The 25,562-nt window shown below is 42.2% G+C and overlaps 1 protein-coding gene across 1 annotated transcript in view; it reads left to right on the plus strand.

The window, feature by feature from the left end:
• SCD5 (stearoyl-CoA desaturase 5) overlaps positions 1-25,562 on the plus strand; it is a 146,895-nt gene that overhangs the window by 84,344 nt on the left and 36,989 nt on the right. The window contains exons 2-3 of the mRNA XM_036853350.1: positions 1,894-2,024; positions 22,554-22,759. Coding sequence (XP_036709245.1) covers positions 1,894-2,024; positions 22,554-22,759 — 337 coding nt within the window. The remainder of the gene's footprint in view (positions 1-1,893; positions 2,025-22,553; positions 22,760-25,562) is intronic.

The following is a 25,562-nucleotide window of genomic DNA, read 5'->3' on the forward strand; positions in this document are numbered from 1 at the left end:
CTTGTTCCCTAACTACTTGACAGTTGGAAAAAAGTTATTGGCAGAGCCATGAAGGCCAGGGATGACATGGAAAATAGCTGTCCATTTCATGGACTCATGACCAAGGTTAAATTACAATAACAAAAGAGGTCAGAGCTTTTTACTTACTGCTACTTTCTGTGATTTATGGGCAGATTGTTGTTTTTTGTTTTTAACCTTTCAAAGAAGGAATAATTTGTCCAGCTCATGAAAACCACATGTACTCAGACTCATTAATCTTAGTGCCAAGGGTGAGTCTAGTTTTTAGACCATATAAATATGGATTGAGGTCAAGATCAGTCAGACTTGACTTTTGGAAGATGTAAGAGTGTGCTCCCTTTAAATATGTATATCGACACTGATGGTACCCTAGTAATTCTCCCAAAGAAGTCCTACGGAGGGTTCCCTGAGAACTTGGCCTGGGTACCATTCACAACTGCTCAGGGATGTACTCACAGCTGGTCACTTGGTCTTTGGCACTTCTTTATGGAGGGCCTTGTAGGTGCTAAGTGCTAGAAGAAATTGTGTAGGATTGTGTGTAAACCTGATCCTGCCTACATATAGCCTGGCTTAGGGCTCTCCCCTCAAGTAAGGAAGCAGCTCACATTTAAATTTAGATTGAGATCCAATATTAAAGGGTAGGGTGTAGAGAAGTGAAGATAAAACTAACCATTTACCTGGTTGATGTCTCCCTGAGACAAAGGAGAGTATAGAGGGCAGGTACTCTGCTCTTGGTTCAGACAGACTTGGGTTTGGCTCTTAGCAAAGACACTCCCTAACCTTGTGACACCAGGAAGTTAGTTAACTTCTTTAAACCTTTGTTTTCTCCACTGTAAAATGGTCCTAATAATAATACAAACCCTATAAGGGTTGTTTGATGTGTTTTAATAAGATAATCCAAGTAAGACATTTAGCGTTGTGTGGGAACATTGCTTTAAAAACACTAGAGTAGTTGTAATAATCTTAGGAGTCGTGATTTTTTTGGTCCCTTGGGGTCTCCTTCCTACTGCGCACTCAACCTTTCCCAAGTGTCGTACAAAGAGCAAATCACTACCACCACCTAGGGGCAGCATGGGGTCTCTGGGCAGAGGCTTTAGAACTAGGCTGACCTGGGTTTATATGCAGGATTTAACTCTCAGAGAGCCGGTTCCTCTACTGTAAATGAGATGCTAATACATTTTATGAGGATTAGAGATAATATATTTAAATGTGTGACAGATAATAAGCTCCACTGTAGGTTGGCTCTAAAAAAATTCCCCCCCTGGCCATCTTGACCAGCTCAATCATAGTGATGGTATAAGCGAGGAGCTCTAGAAGACAAATCTCAGCTGTCCTTGATGTCAGTTTTAGCCTCATTCTTACTGGCCCTGAGCCAGACTTCATTGCTTTAAGTCTGGCCTGAGTTCCTTCAAACCAAGGAAGCCCTGAAAATGGGCACTGAAAATGGGCACTGCCGTTTAGAAGTACACTCTTCATAGAACTCATCCTGCCATGGGTGCCAATTAAGAAGTAAGATAGAGAGCTATCTCAGCTCCACCGAGAGTGGATGCATAAGAATTACAAAGGCACACTAATATGGTTTTGATTTTGTATCCAGACTGGCAAGAAACATTTGCAAATAGAAGATTCCTTTGATATAGAAAAAATGATGTTCCAAGGTCAAAGTTTCTTGAGGAAAGTTCTCTCCACTTCCGCCTGTACTGGAAAGCTACAAATCAATAAAAAGCTTGCATTTCCCCAAGTTACTGATTCTTCACATTACAGATTCTTCCCCTGATACCATTTCACACAGGTTCCTGTTCAGTAGAGAAAAAAGTTGGGGGAAGTTTGAAAGCACTGACATCTGCTGACATTCTCCCTGCTTGTGTCTTGCAGCCTATTTCTGCTTCCTCCTGACTGCTCTGGGTGTGACAGCTGGTGCCCATCGCTTGTGGAGCCACAGGTCCTACAAGGCCAAGCTGCCTCTGAGGATATTTCTGGCCGCTGCCAACTCCATGGCTTTCCAGGTGGGGATGGAGGGTCCTTGCTGCCAGCACAGATGGCAGTGTGGGAGGAGGCATAGACGTGCTCCTAGTGGGGTGGACATCCTTCATGCCCATTCTAGGCCCAAGCACTCCCTGCCTGTGTCAACTTTTTATCCTTGTAGCTTTAGATACTATAAAATGTTCCTAGGGGGCTTTGAGCACCAAGGCATGCTAAACTACAGAGGAGGAAAGGAAATTCCTCCCTCCAGAGTCCATGCCCTAAACATGACCCGAAACCCTCAACATCTGTCTAGCTTTGATGAGGGCCAAGTTTTGTGCTGAGCATGCTATGTGCATATCGCCTTTGATCCTCACAGTAACCCCATGAGCTAGGTGTTGTGCATGCCCCCATTTTACAGATGAGGAAACTAAGGCTTAATGAAGTTAAAGAACTTACCTAATTATCTGGCTAAAAAATGGTACATCCAGATAGGCAAACACAGTTCTGACTCCAAAGCCACTGCTTCTACAACACGTATTCCTGAGGTCACCCTTTAAGTTTGTGGTGAAAAGTCTATTATTCAATGTGGATTTGGAAGACTCAAGATTTAAGTCTTACTCTGATGGTTGCTAGCTGTGACTCACTCATCTCCAGTTTCTTCATCTGTAAAAATAAGAATAGGACTTTACTTTCAGAGTTGTTATGAAACCATGATAAAAATGTAAATGGGGTCACAATTGTACTAGGATTGGGCCATATCCTTGAGGAGTGTGCCAGTCCTAGGCCATTTCCCACCACCTTGGGCACTTTCTGAGCTGCTGGAATTTTGGTTTGATCATGAATCTCTGTTTTCCCAATTCCTCATCTGATCCAGGCAGGGTGGGTGGGAACAATTTGTTTTCAAAATTTCTGCCAGTGTTATGAGGGCAGATGATTCAAGTCCTGTGTACTTTCACCCATTAGGAAGAAATGGCAATTCCCAAAACTGCTTTAGGGTCCAGGGAAACAGGCGACTCAAGAGCCTCTCTGTGACCCTCAGACGTGCAGGTCAGGTGGCCACCTCTGCAACAGGCCTCCCATCCCTACAAGACAGCCTGACCCTGAGCGTTTGTCTAAGTTGCCCTGTGTCTAAGAATTCATTTCCCAATTTTAGGCTTCCCTCCTGTTTGAGCATTCATAAAGCAAAAAGGATCTAGCACGATACATCACTCGGGGATCACAGTTCATATTATGAATATCTACCGGCTAATTCAAGCACAGTTGAGAATAGGCACCAGAGTCCTAGGAAGAAGCTGTTTGCACAGAGGAGCAGCTGGCAGCTTCTCATTTTCATGTTCTTTTGCTGGCAATGGGAACTACGCTGCACTTTATTTGGACTTCAACAATCTTAGTTCAGTGTTGTGCTTTATTTATCATAACAATGGATTATGATAATGATAAGTTAGAAACTCATTAATTTAGGTCTTAGATGCTATTTAGGACTTAACTCAGTAATTTTCATTTATTTTGTTCAAGCAATTTATTATTTTACTACATGCTCATGTAGTTGTAAAGCATCTCTATTACCGGAATTTTTTCCAACATATATAACTTGAACTTGAGAGCCTAAACCTCTTTTCCAAATGAAACTGTTTGTTTATAACTCAATTTTTTTTTTAATAATTACATTTTAGGGCTTCCCTGGTGGCGCAGTGGTTGAGAATCTGCCTGCTAATGCAGGGGACACGGGTTCGAGCCCTGGTCTGGGAAGATCCCACATGCCGCGGAGCAGCTAGGCCCGTGAGCCACAACTGCTGAGCCTGCGCGTCTGGAGCCTGTGCTCCACAACGAGAGGCCACGATAGTGAGAGGCCCGCGCACCGCGATGAAGAGTGGCCCCCGCTTGCCACAGCTAGAGGAAGCCCTCGCACAGAAACGAAGACCCAACACAGCCAAAAATCAATAAATAAATAAATAATAATTTTTAAAAAAAAATAATTACATTTTAATCTATTGAATTTTTTTTAATTAATTAATTTATTTATTTTTGGCTGTGTTGGGTCTTCGTTTTTCTGTGCGAGGGCTTTCTCTAGTTGTGGCAAGTGGGGGCCACTCTTCATCGCGGTGCGCGGGCCTCTCACTATCGCGGCCTCTCTTGTTGCGGAGCACAGGCTCCAGACGCGCAGGCTCAGTAGCTGTGGTTCACGGGCCTAGTTGCTCCACGGCATGTGGGATCCTCCCAGACCAGGGCTCGAACCCGTGTCTTCTGCATTAGCAGGCAGATTCTCAACCACTGCGCCACCATGTATGGAAGCCCATAACTCAGTTTTTGAGAACCTAAGTTTCCGTTACAAAACATCACATAACAGAACATTAGCAGGCAGATTCTCAACCACTGCGCCACCATGTATGGAAGCCCATAACTCAGTGTTTGAGAACCTATGTTTCCGTTACAAAACATCACATAACAGAACATCACACTGTGATTTTAAATTTATTTTGTGGGGAAAGTATATTGTGGAGGAAAGTATCCAGGTCATTGAATAAATTCAGGCCATTTGCTGGATGTAGGCTTTTGTGCACATCTTTGTTCCTTCATCTGCAAAAGTTGGGGGGCAGGTAATAATATTTACCTCACATGGTTACTGGGAGGATGAAATAATGAATAATACATGCCTAGCTTATAGTAGCACTCAGTGAATATCGTTCCCCTCTTCTTTATGAGATTTGGCACACCATCTCATTCCTTTCTGTATTTTTGTGCCTATCATATAGAAAATACTCAGTGATTGTTAAATGAATGAATAATTTTATAAAGTATTTTCATAAATCATCAAATTTGAACTAAGCATGCTTCCTCCAGGCCCACATTTGTAGTGGATTTTTTTTCATTAATTCAGCAAATATTTATTGAGCACCTACTATGTGGCAGGCACTGAACTAGGCATAGTGGGTACAATGATTTGCAAACACAGTCACAATCCTTGCCTTCATGGAGGCTTCCATCTAATGGGATATTAGATTTTCCACAGTTTCCCAGTGGAAATAGTGCTTTATGGGTCTGCAGTTTTATAACAATGTCACTTAGACCTAGATGAGAGGTATCTGTAAGATCAGCAAAGGGCCAGCTTCCATACAATGCCTGTGTCAGAGGGAAAGAATTCAGTCAATTCAGATCACTTAACCCTAGGAAGAGAACCGCCTGGGAAAGTAAAAAATGTGCTGTGATCTGCCAGTCTAGGGTACTGACCTACAACCCTGACTTAATGCAGAGTCATTGATTCAGGTTACCTTTGATATCCCCTTGGGTTTTTAAAGATAGATTCAAAGGTTCTCTTCTGCTTTCTTACATCAGAATGGTCATGCCTTTGGCCAAAATGGACCAAGTCATGCCATGGTTCTCTCTGAGGATCAGCAGGGCTTTTGCTAGCTGCTGCAAACAAGATCTTGATCATTAAGAGCAGTGGTCTTTTTGGCACCAGGGACTGGTTTGTGGAAGACAATTTTTCCACAGATGAGGGGGAGCGTGGATGGTTCAGGTGGTAATGCCAGCAATGGGGAGCCATGGGGATTGGCAAATGAAACTTCACTCGCTCGCCCGCTGCTCTCCTCCTGCTGTGTGGCCTCGTTCCTAACAGGCTGGGGACCGGTAGCAGTGGTTGGGGACCCCTGATTAAGAACAGTTTTAAAATTGTGACTGAAACATTTGAACTTCCCTTTTCTCTTTGTTCTGTAGAGGACGTATGTATGGCTCAGAGGGCAATAGTGGGAAAGGTGAAGTACTTTTAGTCTGAAAAGATGATGATGGGGCAGGAATGCCAGACAAGGAGCTGTAATAATCCTCTGTCCCCTCCACACCCTTGCGTTCAGCAAAGACCTCCTGAATTCCTCTCTCACTTGTTCTCCTTCCTTACCAGTAGGTTGCAAGTCAACCCGAAAGCTGCTTGCAGACTTCTTGTAATTTTCTCCTAGTCAAATATGGACCCAGATAAGGGATTCCTGCCATCCAGTGGTCTCCAAGAGTTCAGTTTTCACAAAGTAGCCAGGACTTTGGATTTGTGCTGTCATGTTCATGCACACACCCCTGCTGGCTGCAGCTGGGTCTCTTGTGAAGTCAGTCCAACCAAAAGCACCTGTAGATGCTTCAGTCCCCTCCCTTACTGTCCACATTTACTCATCAGATCCTAGTAAAGAGGCATTGGATTTCAAGCTGTAAGGGAGCTAAAGAAATTTAGTCTAAGTCCCCTTTGTTTTACAGAAGGGTAAAGAGAGGCCCAAAGAATGTCAGTGACTTCCAAAAGTCACACAGCTAGTTAGTGGATACACCAGACTGAAACCTAAGTCTCCCTACCACCACCACCCCCCACCCCATGCATCTTTTGGCTTACCCATGGATGTTCTTATGTGATGCCCAACCGTGTGATTTGTAGACAACTTTTAATTTGGTCTTGTTCTTTATCCACCCTGACAGTCCCTGTCTTTAACTGGTATATTTAGACCATTCACATTTAAAGTGATTATTGATATAGGTGAATTAATATCTACCATGTTTCTGTTTGCTATTCATTGCCCTTGTTCTTTGTTTCTTTTTTTTGTCTTTCACTCTTTTTCTGTCTTCCCTGGTTTTATTTGAGCATTTTATATGATTCTATTTTCTTTCCTTTTTTGACTTGTCAATTATACTTCTTTTCAAATTCTTTTTAGTGGTTGCTCTAGAGTTTGCAAAATACATTTAGAACTAGTCCAAGTCCACTCTCAAATAACGCTGTACCACTTCATGGTACTGCACTAGTATTCCCACTTCCTCTTTCCTGTCCCTTATGACATTGCTGTCATTCATTTCACATATCCATAAGCTATAATCACCAAATTCATATTTGCTATTATTATCTCAAGCAATGTCATTCATTTCACATATCCATAAGCTATAATCACCAAATTCATATTTGCTATTATTATCTCAAGCCAACTGTTATCTATTAGATCAATTAAGAATAAGAAACTTGAAGATTTTATTTTACCTTCATTTATTCATTCTCTAACACTCTTCTTTCTTTATGTAAATCTAAGTTTCCAACCTATGCTATTTTCCTTCTCTCTAAAGAATTTCTATCATTTCTTGCCAGGCAGGTCTACTGGTGACAAATTTCCTCAATTTTTGTTTGTCTAAGAAAGTCTTTATTTCTTCTTCACTTTTGAAGAATAACTTTGCTGAGTACAGACTTCAAGGATGTGTGTTTTTCTTTCAACATTTAAAATAATTTACTCCACCTTCTTCTTGCTTGTATGTTTCTTAAGAGAAATCTGGTGTAATTCTTATCCTCACTCCTGTATAGGTAAGGTGTTTTTTTCTCCTTTTGGTTTCTTTCAAGATTTTCTTTTTGTCTTCAGGTTGAATATGATATGCCTAAGTATAGATTTTTTATGATTTATCCTGCTTGGTACTCTCTGACCTTTCTGGATCTGTGGTTTGGTGTCTGTCATTAATTTTAGAAACATTTCTTTCAGCCGTTATTACTTCAAATATTTCTACTGTTTGTTCCTCCTTCCCTCTTGCCCACTCTCCTTTTCTCCCTCTCTCCCTCCCTCCTTCTTTCTTTCCTTCCTTCCATACTTCTTTCCTTCTCCTTTTGGTATTCCCATTACACACAACTTACACCTTTTATAATTGCCCTACTGTTCCTAGATATTCTGTTCCATCTTTTCTCTTCACATTTCAGTTTGGGAAGTTGCTATTGACAGCAATTTAGTCTTCAATTCAATGATTCTTTCCTTAGCCATGTCCAGTCTAATGATGAGCCCATCAAAAACATTTTCCATTTGTTACAGTTTTTCTGACTTCTAGCAGTTTCTTCTCATTCTTTCTTAGAGTTTCCATCACTCTGCTTATATTACCCATCTGTTCTGGCATGTTGTCCACTTTTTCTATTAGAGCCCTTAGCATACCAATCATAATTGTTTTATTTATTTATTTTTAAAATTTATTTATTTTTAAAATGTATTTATTTTTGGCTGCATTGGGTCTTGTTGTTGTGCGTGGGCTTTCTCTAGTTGCGGCAAGCGGGTGCTACTCTTCGTTGTGGTGGACGGGCTTCTCACTGCGGTGGTTTCTCTTGTGGAGCATGGGCTTCAGTAGTTTTGGCATGTGGGCTCTGTAGTTGTGGCTTGCAGGCTCTAGAGCACAGGCTCATTAGTTGTGGTGCATGGGCTTAGTTGCTCCATGGCATATGGGATCTTCCAGACCAGGGCTTGAACCCATGTCCCCTGCATTGGCAGGCAGATTCTTAACCACTGCGCCACCAAGGAAGTCCCCCATAATTGTTTTAAATTACCAGTCTGATAACTCCAACATCTCTCTCATATCTGAGTCTGGTTCTGATGCTTGCTTTTTCTTTTAAGATGGTATTTTTTTGCCTTTTGGCATACTTTGTAATTTTTTGTTCAAAGCTGGACATGATGTACTGGGTAACGGGAACTGAGGAAATAGGGCTTTAGTGTGAGGTTTTATGCTTATCTGGCTAGAAATTAGGCTGTGTTACCTTGTGCTATAGCTGCGGTGGTTTCCTCTAGTGGCCTTGTTTTTGTCCTTCCTTTGCTGTCTCTGGGCTTTCCTAGAGACTTCTTCTTAAACAGGAGTTAAGGCTTTTAGTTCTTTCAGTCAAATTCCCTGTTATTGTACAGGAGCCCTATCGACATGGAGGTGAAGGGGAGCATCCTCAGTCCTGTGACTAGGTCTCAGTCTTTTGTTGAGCTGGAGCTGAGTATTTCCCTCCTCCCAGGTGAGTCAGGCTTTGGTAAAACCCCAGTTGATTAAGCTCTGGTAAAATCATTTCTCTTGATGACAGATCTTGCTAAGGGGAACAGAGAGATCTGCCTTGAATTGCAAAATGGTTACTTTTCTCCCCCTCCTGCTGGAAGAGCAAGGGGATTTTTGTCAGTTGATCATAGTGAGAACCTGGTAGGAATCCTGGAGGTAAAATTCATGAAAGTGTTGGGACGCCTGGACTGCCCCCTAGGAGCTTTTAACTCTCAAGCTTGTCCACGCTAAACCTCCAGCAATTCATCAGTTACATCTTAAAGTATTCCTACCCATCCTGGTGCCAGCTGCAGACTTTTCCTCTTGGACCTCTGGTCCTGCTAGACTGTGATTCTCCGTAACTGCCTGTCCGTCTCTCTAGTTTTTGGTGCAGTAGTTTGCCCCATGACCTCAATTCTCTGACAGATCTAAGAAGACTTGTTGATTTTCAATTTACTTGGCTTTTTTTTCTTGTTGCAAGGATGGAAGTAAACACTTCCAAGCTCTTTACGTGTCGGACCGGAAAGTGGAATTTACAGTGTGATTCATAAATACGTCAAGTGAAACACAGGGTCATGGGCCATGAACTTTGGCAGGTATATAACAACAAAACAGCAACAATTATTGAGCACTAACTACATACCGGCACTTCATTATGTATTTCAGTGATCTGACAATACCCGTACAAAGTAGATACTGTTATTTTCCTCATTTGATAGATGAAAGAAAGAGGCTACGTAACCTGTCCAAGGACATACAGATTTAAGACTAAGACATATAGAAGGGGGATGCACGTGCAGACAGCTTGACTCCAGAGGCCACACTCTCACTGCAATGCCCTAATGCCTGTCCCAGGATCAAAGTGTCTATTTGTCCTTTCATTTGGTAAATACGTGCATTAAGCATCATTCCCAGCACTGGAGAAAAAGACGGACAAGGTCCTTATCCTCATTAATGTGTATATTCCAGTGGGAGAGAGAGCAAATAAGCAAATGAATAAACAAGCTTATTCAGAGAGAGAGAAGAAGATGAATAATTTAAACACAGTGATAAAGAATGCCAGGGAGGACGGCTTCTTTAGAGAGGATGATCAGGGAAGATGTCGTCTCTGAGGAGGTGACATTAGAGCTGAGACCTAAGAGAGGGAACAGGTATGGGAAGAGCATTCCAGACAGAAGGAGGAGCCGAAAGTGGGAACAAGTATGGTGCGTTCAAGGAGGAGCAAGATGGCCCGTGTGGCTGGTCCAAGTGAGTGCGGGAGAAGATGGTCATAGGAGAGGCCCGAGAAGGGGGCAGGGCCACACCAGTGCAGGGCTCTGTCAGGCATAGCAAGCAGTTTGGATATTATTTTAAAAGCCCTGGAAAGGAACTGCAAGATTTTAGGCAGGGGAGCGACATGCCTCATGCATTTCAATGGCAAAAGTGAGCCTCAGACCACTGTCATGAGACCTGGGAGATGTACCAGATTCAGGATGGTGGACCCACCCCCAAGGCTGGGTCTCCATGGGGAGAGCCTGTCGAGGAGGGAGACTGCATGTTGAGGCAGTGCCCTCGAGGACGGCTCAGGGTGTTAGCAGCAGCGTTGGGTGGCGGTTGGTTAGAAGGAGAAAAAAACATGCCGCGGACTCAAGAATCCTGAAGCTTGCATGGCACCCCATGCAGGTCTGACTCTCAGGGCAGAGATCCCGTTTCAGGGTGTGCCGTCTTCCCTAACAACCACCCTGAGCTTCAGATGTACAGCCCTTCTTCCACATGGCAGAAACAGGTTCACCTTCCTCTGGCAAGATGGGTGGATGTGGTTGGTTTCCTCCTGCTGTGTCAACAGGCAGCGGCAGAAGTGGTCCTGACCCCGATGCCCCGAGAAGTCTTCCTGGTGTGGTTTTGGAAGATGACTTGCACACCTGCCTCACATCATCTCCTTCCACAGCATCTTGCCCTTCTGGGCACCTTTGGAGTCAAGTAGAAAGGACAAATAGCTTGGCTGTCTCTGAGCTCTGGTGATATATGGATTCATCAAAGCGTTGTTGTATACATGCTGCTTTGTGACTCCATCAGTATTGCGGGATACTCTGACAGATGACGGGGTGGAGGTGGGAAGCAGGAGAGAGAAGAAACTCTCCCGGGGCTGCTGCATGAGGCCCAGCATTTTCCCTCTGTGCCTGCCTGGTAGGATTAACCACACTTCCTACCAATAAAAATGTCCCTTTTAAAGTAGAGATTAAGATGGCTCCACCCCCCTGAGATGCTTCACCTCCTTCTTTGTTGTGGGTCTAGGTCAGTGGAAGCAGGTGACACGAGTGAAACCACCTCAAGGGAATGAAAAGGTGATAGCCTGGGGTGTCCTGAGAAGAGAGAGCAATTCTGTAGATGGGCGTGCCAACCAGTAGGGCTAGTCCGTCTCTCATGTTGCCCTCCCCAAATATAGCAGAGACTCTTTATACAAATCTTACCCTCTTTGTAGTACAACGCATGCATTCCTTGATTAAATTTAATCAAGGCGATTAAATTTTGTAAACAAAAAATGATATACTTTAAAGGCATACAGAGAGTTTTTATTGAAAGAAATACTTGGTAAATAAAGTCGAGGGTATTTTTGCAAACAAATAGCTACCAGATTTTTACATGTTAATTTGGCTCCACACCTATATTGGATGAAAGATACTCTTATTTAAGATGAATTCCACCTGCAGTTCTGTCAATTTGGAATCTATTCTGAAACATATTTTCAAGCTAAATGTTTCATTCTGCCTTCTTTTCACACAGAAGATGTTTAGTAGCACACAGGCAGGGCATCCCCTTACCCGTGTTCTTCCCCTACTCCCCCACAGCCCCCTAAATCCCCACTCCCTCGCCAATCTCTCCTGGAACCACAAAAGGTTGGAGCTGAGGGACCTTAGAAACTAAGTCTAATCCCTTTTCTAACAACTAAAAGAACTAAGGGCCAAATATCTGTGAATATTTTTGTTTGTTTATTTTTCCACACTGTCTCCAGAAATGCTTATGGGAATTGAAGGAGACCGTGTCACAATGCAATTCCTTGACAAGCTACTTCTTCCTGTACCTGCCACCAAGTATTTGGGCTGAGCTAGCATGTTGTCACTGCTTATTCTTCATTCCACTGCTATCCTGCCAGACACTCTTATGTTGCTGCTTTCTAGGTTTCCCAACCCACTGATTATTTTGCATTTTGCATGATTTCTCTCCCAGCTGCCTTCATTTGCATTTTTCCTAAATCAAATCTCATTGTGATAATTTCTATTCATATTTCTAACCTCTTTAGATCCATTTGTGTTATTTCTCTGTCCTCAATGATGTCTGCAGCACCTCCTAACTTGGCACCAACCAAAAATGTTATTAAATGTGTACGCCTTGTTCCCAGTCATTAATGAAGGTGCTAAATAAAGCTAGATCTAACAGATCCATTAGGGCCTTCCATTAGCTGCCTCCCCCCACCCCATCCCCATAGATATTGAGCTGTTTTTCATCTTTGGTTCTTGTTTATTAAGGTTCAAGCTTTTCATTAAGGTTCAAGCTTTTCAATCATCCTGTCCTAGTTCCTACTAGCACCAACCAGAGCTCTTGTCACACAAATGTTTCAAGGATGCTGTTTTACATGCTTTATTAAGCTTCAAAGGTACCAGAGCTATAGAGGTCAATTGAATCAACAATTTTAATTAACGGTAAAATTTATAGTTTCATATGCCAGAGGAAATTTTTAGCCTTGCTTTTAAAAACTCTTCTAGAAAGCAGACACATTTGATTATCTTTCTCTCTCCTATTTATTCTTCTATAGCTTTTGGTGTAAATCTGCTGGTTAATTCTCTTTGAATTTAAAGATGCATAAACCATTATGTGCTTGTGAGGAACACAAGTGATATATATGAAATGGTCCTTGTCATGAGGAGCTTATGATCGGGTAGAGCAGGCTAGACCTAAGTATAATGAGGAGAGGCTCTAACCAGACAATGTGGGGTTAAATTGCTTGAAAGCTTCATACTGACTCTTAGGGCTGCAAAAATAGGAATGTGAATTAGGATGTTAAGATAAAGCCTAATGCAGAAGGGAAGTTTTGAGCTGAAAACTCAAAAGGTAAAAAGGATTTGCATAGGCAAGGAAGAAGTGGGGGAACATAGGGAAACATCTGAGCGAAGGTAGAGAGAGAGGAATGATCGTGACGTACTGTGTGGGGTCTTGGAGCAGTAGAAAATCGGTCTGATTGAAGAAAGAATCTGACTGGTGTAACGTCAGTTTGCAAATCCAGTTGGCTGTATGACATCTCTCACTGGATGTCTCTTAGGCATCTCAAAATCAATGTGCCCAAAATTAAAGTTGTGACTATACCCTCTCTCCCCAAACTACTTCTCTCCTAGTTTTCCCCACCAGAAGTCTGGGTGTCATCCATGATTTCTCTAGTCCCCTAATCATCCCTCATCCAATCTTTTAGCCAAGCTCTTCAAGTTCTACTGCTCAGTTCTATCTTGAATCTGAATAATTCTCATTTCTGCCACTCTCTAGTCCAAGCCATGACTGTTTCTTGCCTGGACTACTACAGAAACCCCAGCACTTGCCCCTCTCCATACCGCAGCCGGAGAGAACTTACTGAAAATTAAACCACTCTCTAGCAAGAAAAGAAAATCTTTCAGTGGCTGAGCATTGCCTTTGGAATGAAATCCAACCTTGTGATCATGGCATAGAAGCCCTGGTGTGATCAGGTTTTATACACCAGTGCTCTTTTTCCACCCCACGTGGGTGTACTTCAATACAATTGTAATACTAACCATTTGAGTTGGCTTCAGATCCACAAAGAAAAGCCCCAGTCCTCCACATGGATGCCTGTGCTTCAGATCCAGCCACGAGCAGGGGTCTCCAGGCCCCCCGTATCTACAGACTCAGGGCTTCCCACAATTCCCTCATGTTCAGTAATTCTCTAGAACAACTCACAGAACTGAAGAAAGTGCTATACTTACTATTACAGTTTTATTATAAAGGATACAAATCAGGACCAACCAAATGGAAGAGACACACAGTGGGAGGTCTGGGAGGATCCCTCATCCAGAGTTTTCTCGCCTCTCCCCGTGGAGTCAGCTCGCCTCACCTTCCCTGCACATCAGTGGGTTCATCAGCCAGGAAGCTCCTCTGAGCCTCAGTGTCCAGAGCTTTTACTAGAGTTTTATTACAAAGGCGTGATTGATTAAATCACTGGCCATGTGACTGAGCTCAATCTCCAGTCCCCTTCCCCTACCAAAGGGCCAACCCTCTAATCACATGCTTGGTCTTTCTGGTGACCAGCCCCAATCCTGAAGCTATCCAGGGGTTCCTACTGAGTCACCTCATTAGCATAATGATGTCACTCCTATCACTCAGGAAATTCCAACAGTTTTTGAATCTCTGTACCAGGAACCACTGGGGACAAAGACCAGGTATATCTTTATTTCACCACAAAACCTCCCAGACCTCATCTTGCACCACTCTTGTCCTCCATGCACAGATATGCTGGTCTTCTCTTAGCCCCTGGACTGTGCCATGTCCTTCCCTCTCCCTGAGACAATTCCCTTCTCCCTCTCTCACTCCCACCCAACTCCCGCATCCTAAGATTACCTGATCAGAAAGTCCTTGCCGATCTCAATGTCGCCCTTGTATCTCCCCATACTTATTTGCTCATAGCACCTGATTTTATCTATGTTTGTCCCCTCCATAAAATATAAGCTGTTTGAGGACATAGCCTTGATTGTTTTGTTCCTTCTTTATCTTCTAGCACATACCAACATTCAGTATATATTTGTCAAATTAAAGAATAAATAAAGTGGGAAAGATAAGAATATTCAGGCCAGTTGAAGCTATCTGATTGCTAAGAAGAAGAAATGTTTAGGCTTGATGAGAAAAGTCATACAGAGAGGTTGTCAAATCAGAAGCAAGAGAATGATAGGTTTGGGGGACAAATGAATATGGGGAGTATGATTGCAGTGTACCAAATGTATTGTGGAGGGGAAAGAACTAGAGGCAGGAGGCTTTAGAAGGCTATTACAGGAGTCCAGGTAAACTGATGAAAGTCTGAACAAGGGTGGTGGTGTAGGAATGGAGTGAAAGGGGAAAATCTGAGATTTTTAAAGAACGATGCCCTTGACAGTTTTTTTTAGCTTTAACTTTTTATTTTGAAATAGTTTCAAACTGACAAAAAAGTTGCAAAAATACCATGAGGAACTCCTGTACAACCTTCACCCAGATTCATTAATTGTTAACACGTTGCCTCATTTGCTTTATTATTCTCTTTCTCCGTCTGTGTGTAGTATATGCAGTCTTCTTGTTATTTTTTTCCTGAATCATTTGCAAGTAAGTTATAAACTTCATGCCTCTTCATCCCTAAATACTTCAGTGTGCATTTCCTAGTGGGAAAGACATTTCACAGGAACACAGTACACGTGCCAACACCAGGGAATTTAATGTTGATACAGTACTATATTCAGGATCCTAGCCCAGGAACCAGTTCAGGATCCTGCATACCAGTGAGTTGACCTGTCTCTTTAGTTCCCCTTCATCTGGAATAGTTCCTTGGTCTTTCTTTGATGTTATGACATTGACATTTTTGAAATGTGCAGACCAGTCATTTTGCAGAATGCTCCTCATTTTTGGTTTGCTCATGTTTCCTCATAACTACACACAAGATTGTGCATTTTGGGCAGGAATGCTACATTAATGATCTTGTGTCCTGAGCATCAAACAAGAGGCACATGGTATCACTCTGTCATATTATTGGTGGTATGAACTTCAATCACTTAGTTAAGGTGGTGTCTACCCGGTTTCTCCACTGTAAGATTACTATTTTTCCCTTGGTAATTAATGAGTAATTTATGCTGAGATCCTATGAGCCTATGTAATATGTTCTTTTTCATCAACCTTTTACCCAATAATTTTAGCACACCTTGGTGAGTCTTGCCTGAATTGGTTATTGCCATGGCACCTGCAAAATGGTGATTTTCTAGCTCCATTATTTCTTCCGCATTTGTTGGTTGGCATTTTACTTCTTGTTTATTTATTTATTATGGGCTCGTGAGTTCTTATTTTATTAAATGGATTTTAATACATTCCTGTTATTATTCATCTTAATGCCCCAAATTATTCATCAAATTACCCCAGTTTGTTCAGTGGGAGGCACTACAGATGGACTCCTGTGTCCTTTGGACATGTCCCCATCAGTTTTTTAGCAATTCCTTACTTTCTGGCGTAACAAAATATACCAAGTTCCTCTTGTACTTTTCCTGCCTTTGTCCCAGCACCAGCCATTTCACCAAAGAGTCCTTATTCCTTTTTAGTGGGGAATGGTATTTAAAAACCAAGATCTTGGAGTGAGATGTGTCCATGGCTACTGGGCTGTCATTGTTTTCCAGGCCCTTTCTTCCCCGAAATTTTGACTCATGGAGTGAAGGAGATCTAGGTTAGGAGACTAAACAATGGTCACATCACAGACCAAAATCCTCCAAAACCCAAACTGGAAAGATTCACAGAAGGCAAACTAGTCTACCAAGAGGATTACCCAAGCCATCTTTAAAATGTGTGTTAAAAATGTGTTTTAAAAAATATGTGTTGGACTTCCCTGGTGGTGCAGTGGTTAAGAATCCACCTGCCAACGCAGGGGACACAGGTTCGAGCCCTGGTCTGGGAAGACCCCATATGCCACGCAGCAACAGAGCCCATGCACCATAACTACTGAGCCCGTGTGCCACAACTACTGGAGCCTGCGCCGTTAGAGCCCATGCTCCGCAACAAGAGAAGCCACCGCAATGAGAAGCCCGCACACCTCAAAGAAGAGTGGCCCCCACTCGCCACAACTAGAGAAAGCCCACGCGCAGCAACGAAGAGCCAATGCAGCCAAAAATATAATTAATTAATTAATTAATTAAAAATATAAAATAAAACATATGTCTTACTCAAATACATTCTTGTTGTAAGAGATAAATACTGGAGTAACAAAAGAAAATCTGAGACCCCCTTTCTCACTTTGCAATCTTTAAGTTTTGTCAACACTTTTTTAAACTGCTAAAGTTGGCTTTTCAACATTTGCCTGGCTCCTAAAACCTCCCCAGGCTGAGTGGCACAGGAGGACTAGGTAGCAAGTGGGAACTTGTTCTCTCGAAGCTGCAATTTGCCAGGTGGTGAAGACTGCTGCCAGGCTTTTCTTGGGGACTTTCTGGGCTCTTCTTACAGACTGCCAGTATTATCTGGAGGGAAATCAATACTGACCCAGTATCAACAGTGGGGAAAGCACCGAATGTTCTTCACTGTTTGAATAGTACAGTGTTGGCATCTGAACTGGGGGAGATGAAATTCAGACCCCAGAGACTGAGATAAAGTCTATTTCAAATGAGCCTTAGGGTCCCTAAAGAGTGGAGGCCACAGCATCTTTCCCTCTTTGACCCCCTTGATAAAATGACTCTTTTCTCAGACAGGACATCATTACTCACAAGACACACAAACACACACACACAAACATGCACACACGCACGCATATACACACGTTCTACTCTAAAACTTGCCTATTGAAGCTAACATGTTGGTCCTAGTTTCTTTTTCACTACTGACTGAAAACAAAGATGTATTATGAATACAAGTGGAATTCCCTTTGGCTATGTTTTGAAGCCACCTGGTAAACTTTCCCTTTTGGAATTTTAAGCAGCCACACAATTGAATTATGTTTCAGAACAACCACACTGGTGTCTGGTCAGAAGCAAGCATCTGTTTGCAGCTATGCTAGGGGAAAGCCAGTCACTGGTTCTGGTCTCAGATCTGTTGACTGGGACAAGCTAAATGCTGTTTAACTTGGCCTTCATCTTGCTACCCAGAGCAAATTACATGGGCCTTAAAAGACAGTTTCCCCTACTGCCATTTAAAGGACTTGATCCAAGAATTTATTCTGAACATAAAAGGAAGTTGGGGAAGAGTAGTTTTGACAGAGTGGGTCGCTTCAAAATCTGCTTCAGTGGAACTTTTGAGATTGATTACCTTTGCTCAAGTCCCAGAGAACACACAAAGGCTGCGCTTATGGAGAAAAATCACCACATGATCAATTTCAATTTCTACAGTCTCAGCAGGGATCCCATTTAGGGATATTATCTATGATGGAGAGTGAAGTAATAGAGGTACAACACAAAGGATGGGTTTAAGTGAGGGCACTGTCACCCTGGTTGCGGTGTGATTGGTTGGTTAGTGCTAATAAGAACAAAGATAGGAGAAGGGTGACATAAATACACTATCATGTGTAAAACAGATAGCTAGCGGGAACCTGCGGTATAGCCCAGGGAGCTCAGCTCGGTGCTCTGTGATGGCCTAGATGGGCGGGATGGGGTAGGGTGGGAGGGAGGTCCAAGAGGGAGGGGATATATGTATACATATAGCTGATACACTTCATTGTACAGCAGAAACCAACACAACATTGTAAAGCAATTATACTCCAATTAAAAAAAAAAAAAGGCAGAAAAGGTAACAGAAAAAAAAAAAAGGTATATCACTGACTGGATTACTAGATGAATATTACTGCTTCATAGTTTTTCCTAACCTGGGGCTGATGGCAGAAGCTGGGTTATTTTGATTCCAGAGTATAGAAATTTAAAAATAATCTGTTTCCCTCATATTACAAAAGAAAAACTTGATTATTATAACAACGTAGAAAATACAGACAAACTGAAAGAAAAAATTAAAAATCACCCACTGCCCCACTCCCTACGGAAAACAACTGTAAACATGTTGACTTATACTTTCAAATTTTTCTGTGCTCAAATACATATTTTTATTAAGAATGCACTCATTACTGCATCTTTTATTTTGAAAACTATCTTTCACTTAACTACCTTCTACTTCATCTCTCCACGTCAATACTACAATATCCCTTTTTGTGAGTTTTTAAATACAAAACCAACAGATGCTCTTGTTAAAAATTTCTGAGTATAGAATAAAATGTAAAAGTATTTCTCCTACTTCCCAGTCTTACCTCCCCTAAGGTAACCCTAAGACTTTTTCTTAATATTTCTCTTTGGAAACTTTCTATGTACACACATGCGTGCACACACACACACACACACACACACACACACACACACAGTATTCAATTAACTAATGTATCACAAGGTACAAAGTCAAATCCTCTTATGTGGAAATTCAGGGTTTTTCCAAGTTTTCACTTCAATGAGCATCCTTGTGATTAAATATTTGCGCACAGCCATTATTATTTCCTTAAGATAAACTCCAGAAAATGAATTGCACAATTTTAGCACTTTTAGTACATGCAGCACATCTGCCCTTCACATGGTTTGTGCCAATTTCTCACTCTCACCCATAATCAACATTGAATTTTTAAAAACCTTTAAAAGTATAACACATATAGAAAAGTGTCCAAACCATGGGTTAGCCCTGTCCAATATGCTGGCCACAAGCCACATGTGGCTACTGAGTACTTGACATGTGGTTGGTCCAAGTTGAGGTGTGCTGGCATTGTAAAATACAAGCCCAGTTTCGAAATATGGGTACAGAAAAATATCATATAAAGTATATCATTAATGATTTTATGCTAATAATATATTGAATGATATTTCGGATGTAGTATGTTAAGTAAAAATATATGATTAAAATTGATTTTTTACTTGTTTATTTTCACTTTTTTAGTGTAGCTACTAGGAAAATTTAAATCACATATGTGGCTCACAATTGTATTTCTCGTGGACAGCACAAAGTAGGACCTGGTATGGCTTCTTGGGTAATAAAACCTGCCACTGAGGGGTATACTCCTGATTGGCTCTCTTCCTCTTCCTCTCCTGCTCCCCCGACCCCACCCCTGCCTGTGCCTCGGTTACAGCTAGCGCTCTTAGAACTAATGTAGCTCCCTTCACCACAACAATTCTTTGTCAGGAGTGATCAATAAACACAGGGTGACTGTCCACTATTGAAGGTAATGGGGTATTAAGACCGTGATCTACCAGAACCGACCGTTAAGTACAAACTCGAAGTTGCAAGTTGAATCATTTGTTAATTGATTTGTTAGAAAGTGTACGTACTTAGGCTTCAGGAATTGCTGCTGAGTCCAGCATCATGCCCCTATTAAAATGTGCACGCAGAGCATGGACAGACGGAATACGCACACTTGACGAGTCAGTTCATTGATGGAAGGTCACCATCTCTTGTCAGCCCTAAGCTTTCCCTTCCTCACATATTGACTGTACTAAACACACCCTCGGTACACACACCTTTTCATCAAACACAAATGCTGTTCCCAGGTTGGCTTCCACACCCAATCACTTCAGGGTAGGAGCAAAATGCAGATAAGTAGGAAGAAAAAGGCCCAGAGACGAGCATGTGAATCTTACTTCCTTTCTGCGCTATTGTTGGCTTACATCTTGTTCTATGAGTCACTTTTTCGCTGGACTCAGCTTTAAAGTTTAAAAAGAAAAAGATTTTTTAAAGTACATCTTAAAGTATTTTTGGCTCGATTGTATGCTCGATTATTTGGAATGTGGCCCAAATCCTTGCTTCATTCCACTGCTTCAGTCAAAGTAGCTTCTGTCTGGAAGGTATTCAGGTAAGAGGGATTAAAATAAAGAAATATCTCTGTTCCAACTTGTCCTCATCATTCTTTTGTTGTTCTATCATTCTTAATTTTATGAGAATAACGTTTCTAGCCCTTTGGAACTCTCCACTTAGAGTTTTTATAAAATTGCATTGCAATAAATTCAAGAACCAACATAACCTTTTCACAAGGAGAATGAGACTTCTCTTTAAAAGACTCTCCCTCCCCTAAACTTCAAGAATAAGGGAAATATCTTGTGGAAACGAGTGTGAACTAAGAACCTAAGGAGCACCATCTTTGTTCCGTTATTGGTTTGACTTACTAGATGAACTTGAATACATGTCTTCTAAACCTTAATTTTGCCATCTGTGAACTAGGGACAGAGTGTTCCCCCTCCTTCCTGTGTTTAGTTGGGTTTGCAATGCAAGCAATAAACTGGATGCAAAAGTAATAAATTATTCCTTAGGCTGCAGTGGTCTTGACATTTGAAATTCCTTCCAGACTCCAGATTCTGTGATTATAAATAATAAATGCTTTCACTCTTTCCAACCACTGTGTTTCAACACACTGGTAAAATTTAAAGACCTCTTTCTTATCGCAGTAAGCCAGGCTACAATTTTTGCCTTACACAGATTGCTAAGCACTTTTTTCCCTCTTTATATTCAAAGCTGAGCATATACTTCTTAAGGTCTTTCTACCTTCCCTCTTTCTGTCCCATTACCCAAGGGTTAAGCAAATTTTAAAAGTTTCCAATGGTGCTATAAAATGAACAAGGTTGAGTTGCCTTCCAGCAGCACTGGGTGAGCCAGAGAGACAAAAAACTCCATGAAATATTTTTTGGTTAAAAGAACTGTTAAAACTTTGAGGATAAAACAGTTCTCTCTCTTCTCATCAGCATGAAGCCCATATCTGTGAAATGGCAGATCCCTAATGAAAGCATGACTAAGTACTGAATAGTATGGTATAAAACATTATTACCTTTTTTTTTAAAAAAAAGAGCTTATACACTATATATATTTATTTTTATTTTCAGATTATAGTTGGCCCTTGAACAACTTGGGGGTTAATCCATCTATAATTTATCGTTGGCCTTTCCTATCTGCAGTTCCTTTACATCCTCAGATTCAACCAACCTCAGACCGTGAAGTACTATAGCATTTACTATTGAAAAATATCTGTGTATAAGTGGACCTGCACAGTTCAAACCCGTGCTGTCTAAGGGTCAACTGTAATTTTCCTATCTAAAGCACTACTTCCCAACCTAATTTGTCGTCTCAAAGCTTTGAAAGCATTATCAGATAAAAACAAATCTGAGTATACATTGAAAGTTTATAGATCTCATTGGTCCATGGCTATAGCTAAGATTTCATTAACAGTGTCAGCTGAAATGCTGCCCTGATAGCTCACCCAGGACCTCCAGCTCCTGTCATTCTCTCCCATCACCAGAGGGTCAACAGGCTGGTCCCGCATGTGTGCCTGAGCCCCACCCTGTCTGTGGGTTTGGCAGAGTCTGCTGGACTCCGATGCTTCTCCTTCCTTGGGCACCAGAGTCTCTCTTGGGATTCCAGTGAGTGCCGCCTGCCCCTCAGGCATTGCTGCTTCTCCACGTTGTAGATTCGGCCAAGTACACCAGATTCCTCCAGGAGCCCCTCCCCTCCTTTCTGTGACACCCTGTTAGAGCAGCCCTCAAGCAATATTATTTGTGCCTCGATATTGTGCAGAGATTTGGTGAAGTACCTCTTTGTGTTTTTACTTCCTGACTTCCTCTTTGCTGTGTGTTGGACATGAACTCCATCCAAGCGGGGGAGGGAGGGCAGAGAGAGCCAGACCAAGAACTAACCCCCTTCCATACTCAAGGTTACACCTCTCCTCTGACCACCAAAACTTGAGGACGGATGTCTCTCTTCTTGACATGAACGATCTCCCAGGAGACTTCGGTAACCAGAACTTTCTTCAGGTTTCCCCACTAGTTCACTCAACAAGCCTGAACCTCCTGCAGTGGGCACATTCCAAAGACAAGCTAAGATCCCTACTAAGTGAGGATGTACTCTTGTTTGGATGAAAACCACCCCAGACCAACCCCCAGGGATTGAACTTGAGGTTGAGAGATTGCGGTTGAGCGTGGGAGCAAGTCTAAGTCAGTGATGAGGACAGGGGGTGGGGCGGGGGGAAGGAAGGCTGAGGAACTTTGGGGAAGGCACCAGGGTGTTTTAGCCCTTCACTCAGGTCTGCATTCTCTCTGCAGAACGACATCTTCGAGTGGTCCAGGGACCACCGAGTCCACCACAAGTACTCGGAGACCGACGCTGATCCCCACAACGCCCGTCGGGGCTTCTTCTTCTCCCATATCGGGTGGCTGTTTGTCCGCAAGCATCGGGATGTTATCGAGAAAGGGAGGAAGCTTGACGTCACCGACCTGCTGGCTGATCCTGTGGTCCGGTTCCAGAGAAAGTAAGTGAACGGACACCATCGATCGTCCCTGAGGGACAGGACCTGGAGACAGGGCACAATGGGGTGCAATAATATCCCCAAGCAGTTCTCCGCATAGCACTTACCCTGACGATTGGGTCTTCTTGTTAGGATTGCTGTCTGTTTATTCATTCCTTTTTATTTATTTTTATTTTTTTTAATATTTTTTTATTATATATATGTAAATTTTTAAATTCATTCCTCTTGATCATTACGTTTTTCCCTGTTCACACATTTGTTTTGAATTTGAACTTGTTTTTGAAATGGATTTCCTTTAAGCCCACTTGTCATTTCCTTCAGACCCACCTGAACGACTGATTTCATGGAATGTTTCTGTAGTTGTCCTCGCTCGCTCATTCATGTTTCCCTGGGGTAGCGAGGAGGGCAGAGAGGACTTGCTTATTTTAGTGACACACTTGACTTCAACAGGACTGGACTCCCGCCAGGTCCCCTGCTCTGTTCTCCCTGAATTCTCCTGTAGTGAAGCCTCCTCTCCCCCCACCCCTAGAAATGGTAACACCAGTAGGTTTCTGTGCAGAGAAAACGTGACCATGTAACAAAGAGCCTCAAAATGCTTGTGTGCACGAATGGTGTCAGCTGAGCGTATTCAGTCCATCAGCATTTGCAGGGTGGATCTACGTTCAACAAGCACATAGTGAAAGCTTGCCTGTTAACGTGCTGGCAAGTGGAGGGCGACCATGGTTCACGTTTTAACTAGGGAGCTGGCCTGGGCTCTATCCATGTTGGTCTGGATCTGTAAAGTTGGCCACAATGAGAGCATTTATAAATGGGCTCATTGCCCCAAAGCAATGGATTTATGTGCAAAGAGGGACAATTTTGGGATCACACTCTGGTGAGAGGCTTGAGATGATATGGTGAACAAGTGGTCACTGGACACCATCTCCACTGACAGGCAGGAGTCATTTGAGGACTGATTCCAAACAGAATCTCCCAATAATGGCAATGGAGGCTGTGCCTTTGACACAAGAGATCCTTGCACGAGAGGAAGTATGGCTGAGAAATGTGCTCATTTTCCCCTCAGTGGATGGTGGGACAGGTTGCGAAGGCTCACACTCGGGCTCCTCCGGGTCCTTGCAAAAGGATTGACCGCTCTAAGGCTCAGTTTCAGCTGTAAAATGGGAATAACAGCAGTACCTATCTCTTACAGCTTTTATGAGGACATAATGAAAAAAAATGTCTGAGAAATGCCTGGCATTTATATAGTAAGAGCTTAGATCCGTGATGTCTCTTATTCCACAGGCAGCGGCAACTCCAGAGGATTCCCTGTCTTTCCACCCCCTGCTTCTGTTGGCTTCACCATAGGGTCTTCTCTGTGCTCCGCCATACAGCTCTTTCAGGTGGACGCAACCACTATCAATAGCCAAAATTTTATAGTAGATGTTTTCAATTAACAATTAAATGATTTGTTGATTTTGATTTTTCTCCATGAGAGTAAAAGAGGAAAATCTGCAAAATTCAGAAAAGTAGAAAGAAAATCATGCGCAGTCCTAACACACAAACACAGCCATGGTTCAGATTCTGTAGTATCTCCTTCTATATTTTATTTGTATATTTGACATATTTTACATGATGGCAGTCATACTGCTTATGTAATTTTATGTCTTGCCTTTTAACTTCAGATTATCTTGTAAACACCATTATCAAAGGCTGCATGGGTTCACCGCTTGAGTGTCATAGTTTATTTAACCATCACTCTGTGATGGGATATGTATGTCATTTCCAATTTTGTGATATAAATGATGTTGCTATACAATTAGTAATGCTTTGGGACAATCAGACCTTAGATTAATTTGAAGAGCTCAGATGAGGAGGCAGAGGATCTTCTGTTTTATTCCTGAGAACCAAGCTGAGAATAATAGTCTGGGTTTCTCTGACCATAAAAATGGAAGTTTTGTTTTCATCTTTTCCCTTTAAAAAAATATGGTAATCTGATTCATTAGGTGTATACTCATGGTACCTATATCCAAAGACTATTACTAAATGCAGGCAGAAGAACAAAGGCTATTTCAGCATGTTCCTTGAATAGTTATCTGAGAACATCTTTCATCGCCAGTCCAGTGACCAAAGGAGATTGTAGCTATCAGAAACCACTCACTCATATTATCATTTCTTATATATCATTGAGCTCCTGCTAGAAATCGGTGCTGAGGATACGACCTTAAAGATTGGTCTCAGTTCCCCCAGAATTTGCTGTCTAGCAGGGAACCCACAAATTAACTTACAGACAATTATGCTTTAGAGAGAAGAGTGCTATAATAGGGTAGAATAAGGCACCATGGGAACACAGAAAGTGGTCTCATAGCCCACCCTACTGGCTGGAACTAGCTTCTAAGCCAAGACCTGAAAGATGAGAAGACGGTAGATGAGGATGGGAACAAGGATATTTATCATGTCTGTCATTTCATAGAACTATATAGAGCCATTGAACTTTGGAGCTAGGAGGGATCTTACAAATCAGTTAACCCATGCCTTCCATTTTTCCTATGAAAAAACTAATAAACGAAATTTAAATAGAAAGTTGGGGATAGAAGTTCTGTCAGTCTGTTTGGGCTACTATAACAAAAATACTATAGCCTAGGTGGCTTACACAACAAACATTTATTTCTCACAGTTTTGGAGGCTGGGAAGCCCAAGATCAAGGCACCAGCAGATTCGGTGTCTGGTGAGAGCTCTCTACCTAGTTCATAGATAGCCGTCTTCTTGCTCTGTCCTCACACTGCAGAAGGGGCAAGGGAACTCTCTGAAGTCTCTTTCATAAGGGCCC

Source organism: Balaenoptera musculus, chromosome 5 (genome assembly GCF_009873245.2).
Source record: "Balaenoptera musculus isolate JJ_BM4_2016_0621 chromosome 5, mBalMus1.pri.v3, whole genome shotgun sequence".
In the NCBI taxonomy this organism is placed as follows: domain Eukaryota; kingdom Metazoa; phylum Chordata; class Mammalia; order Artiodactyla; family Balaenopteridae; genus Balaenoptera; species Balaenoptera musculus.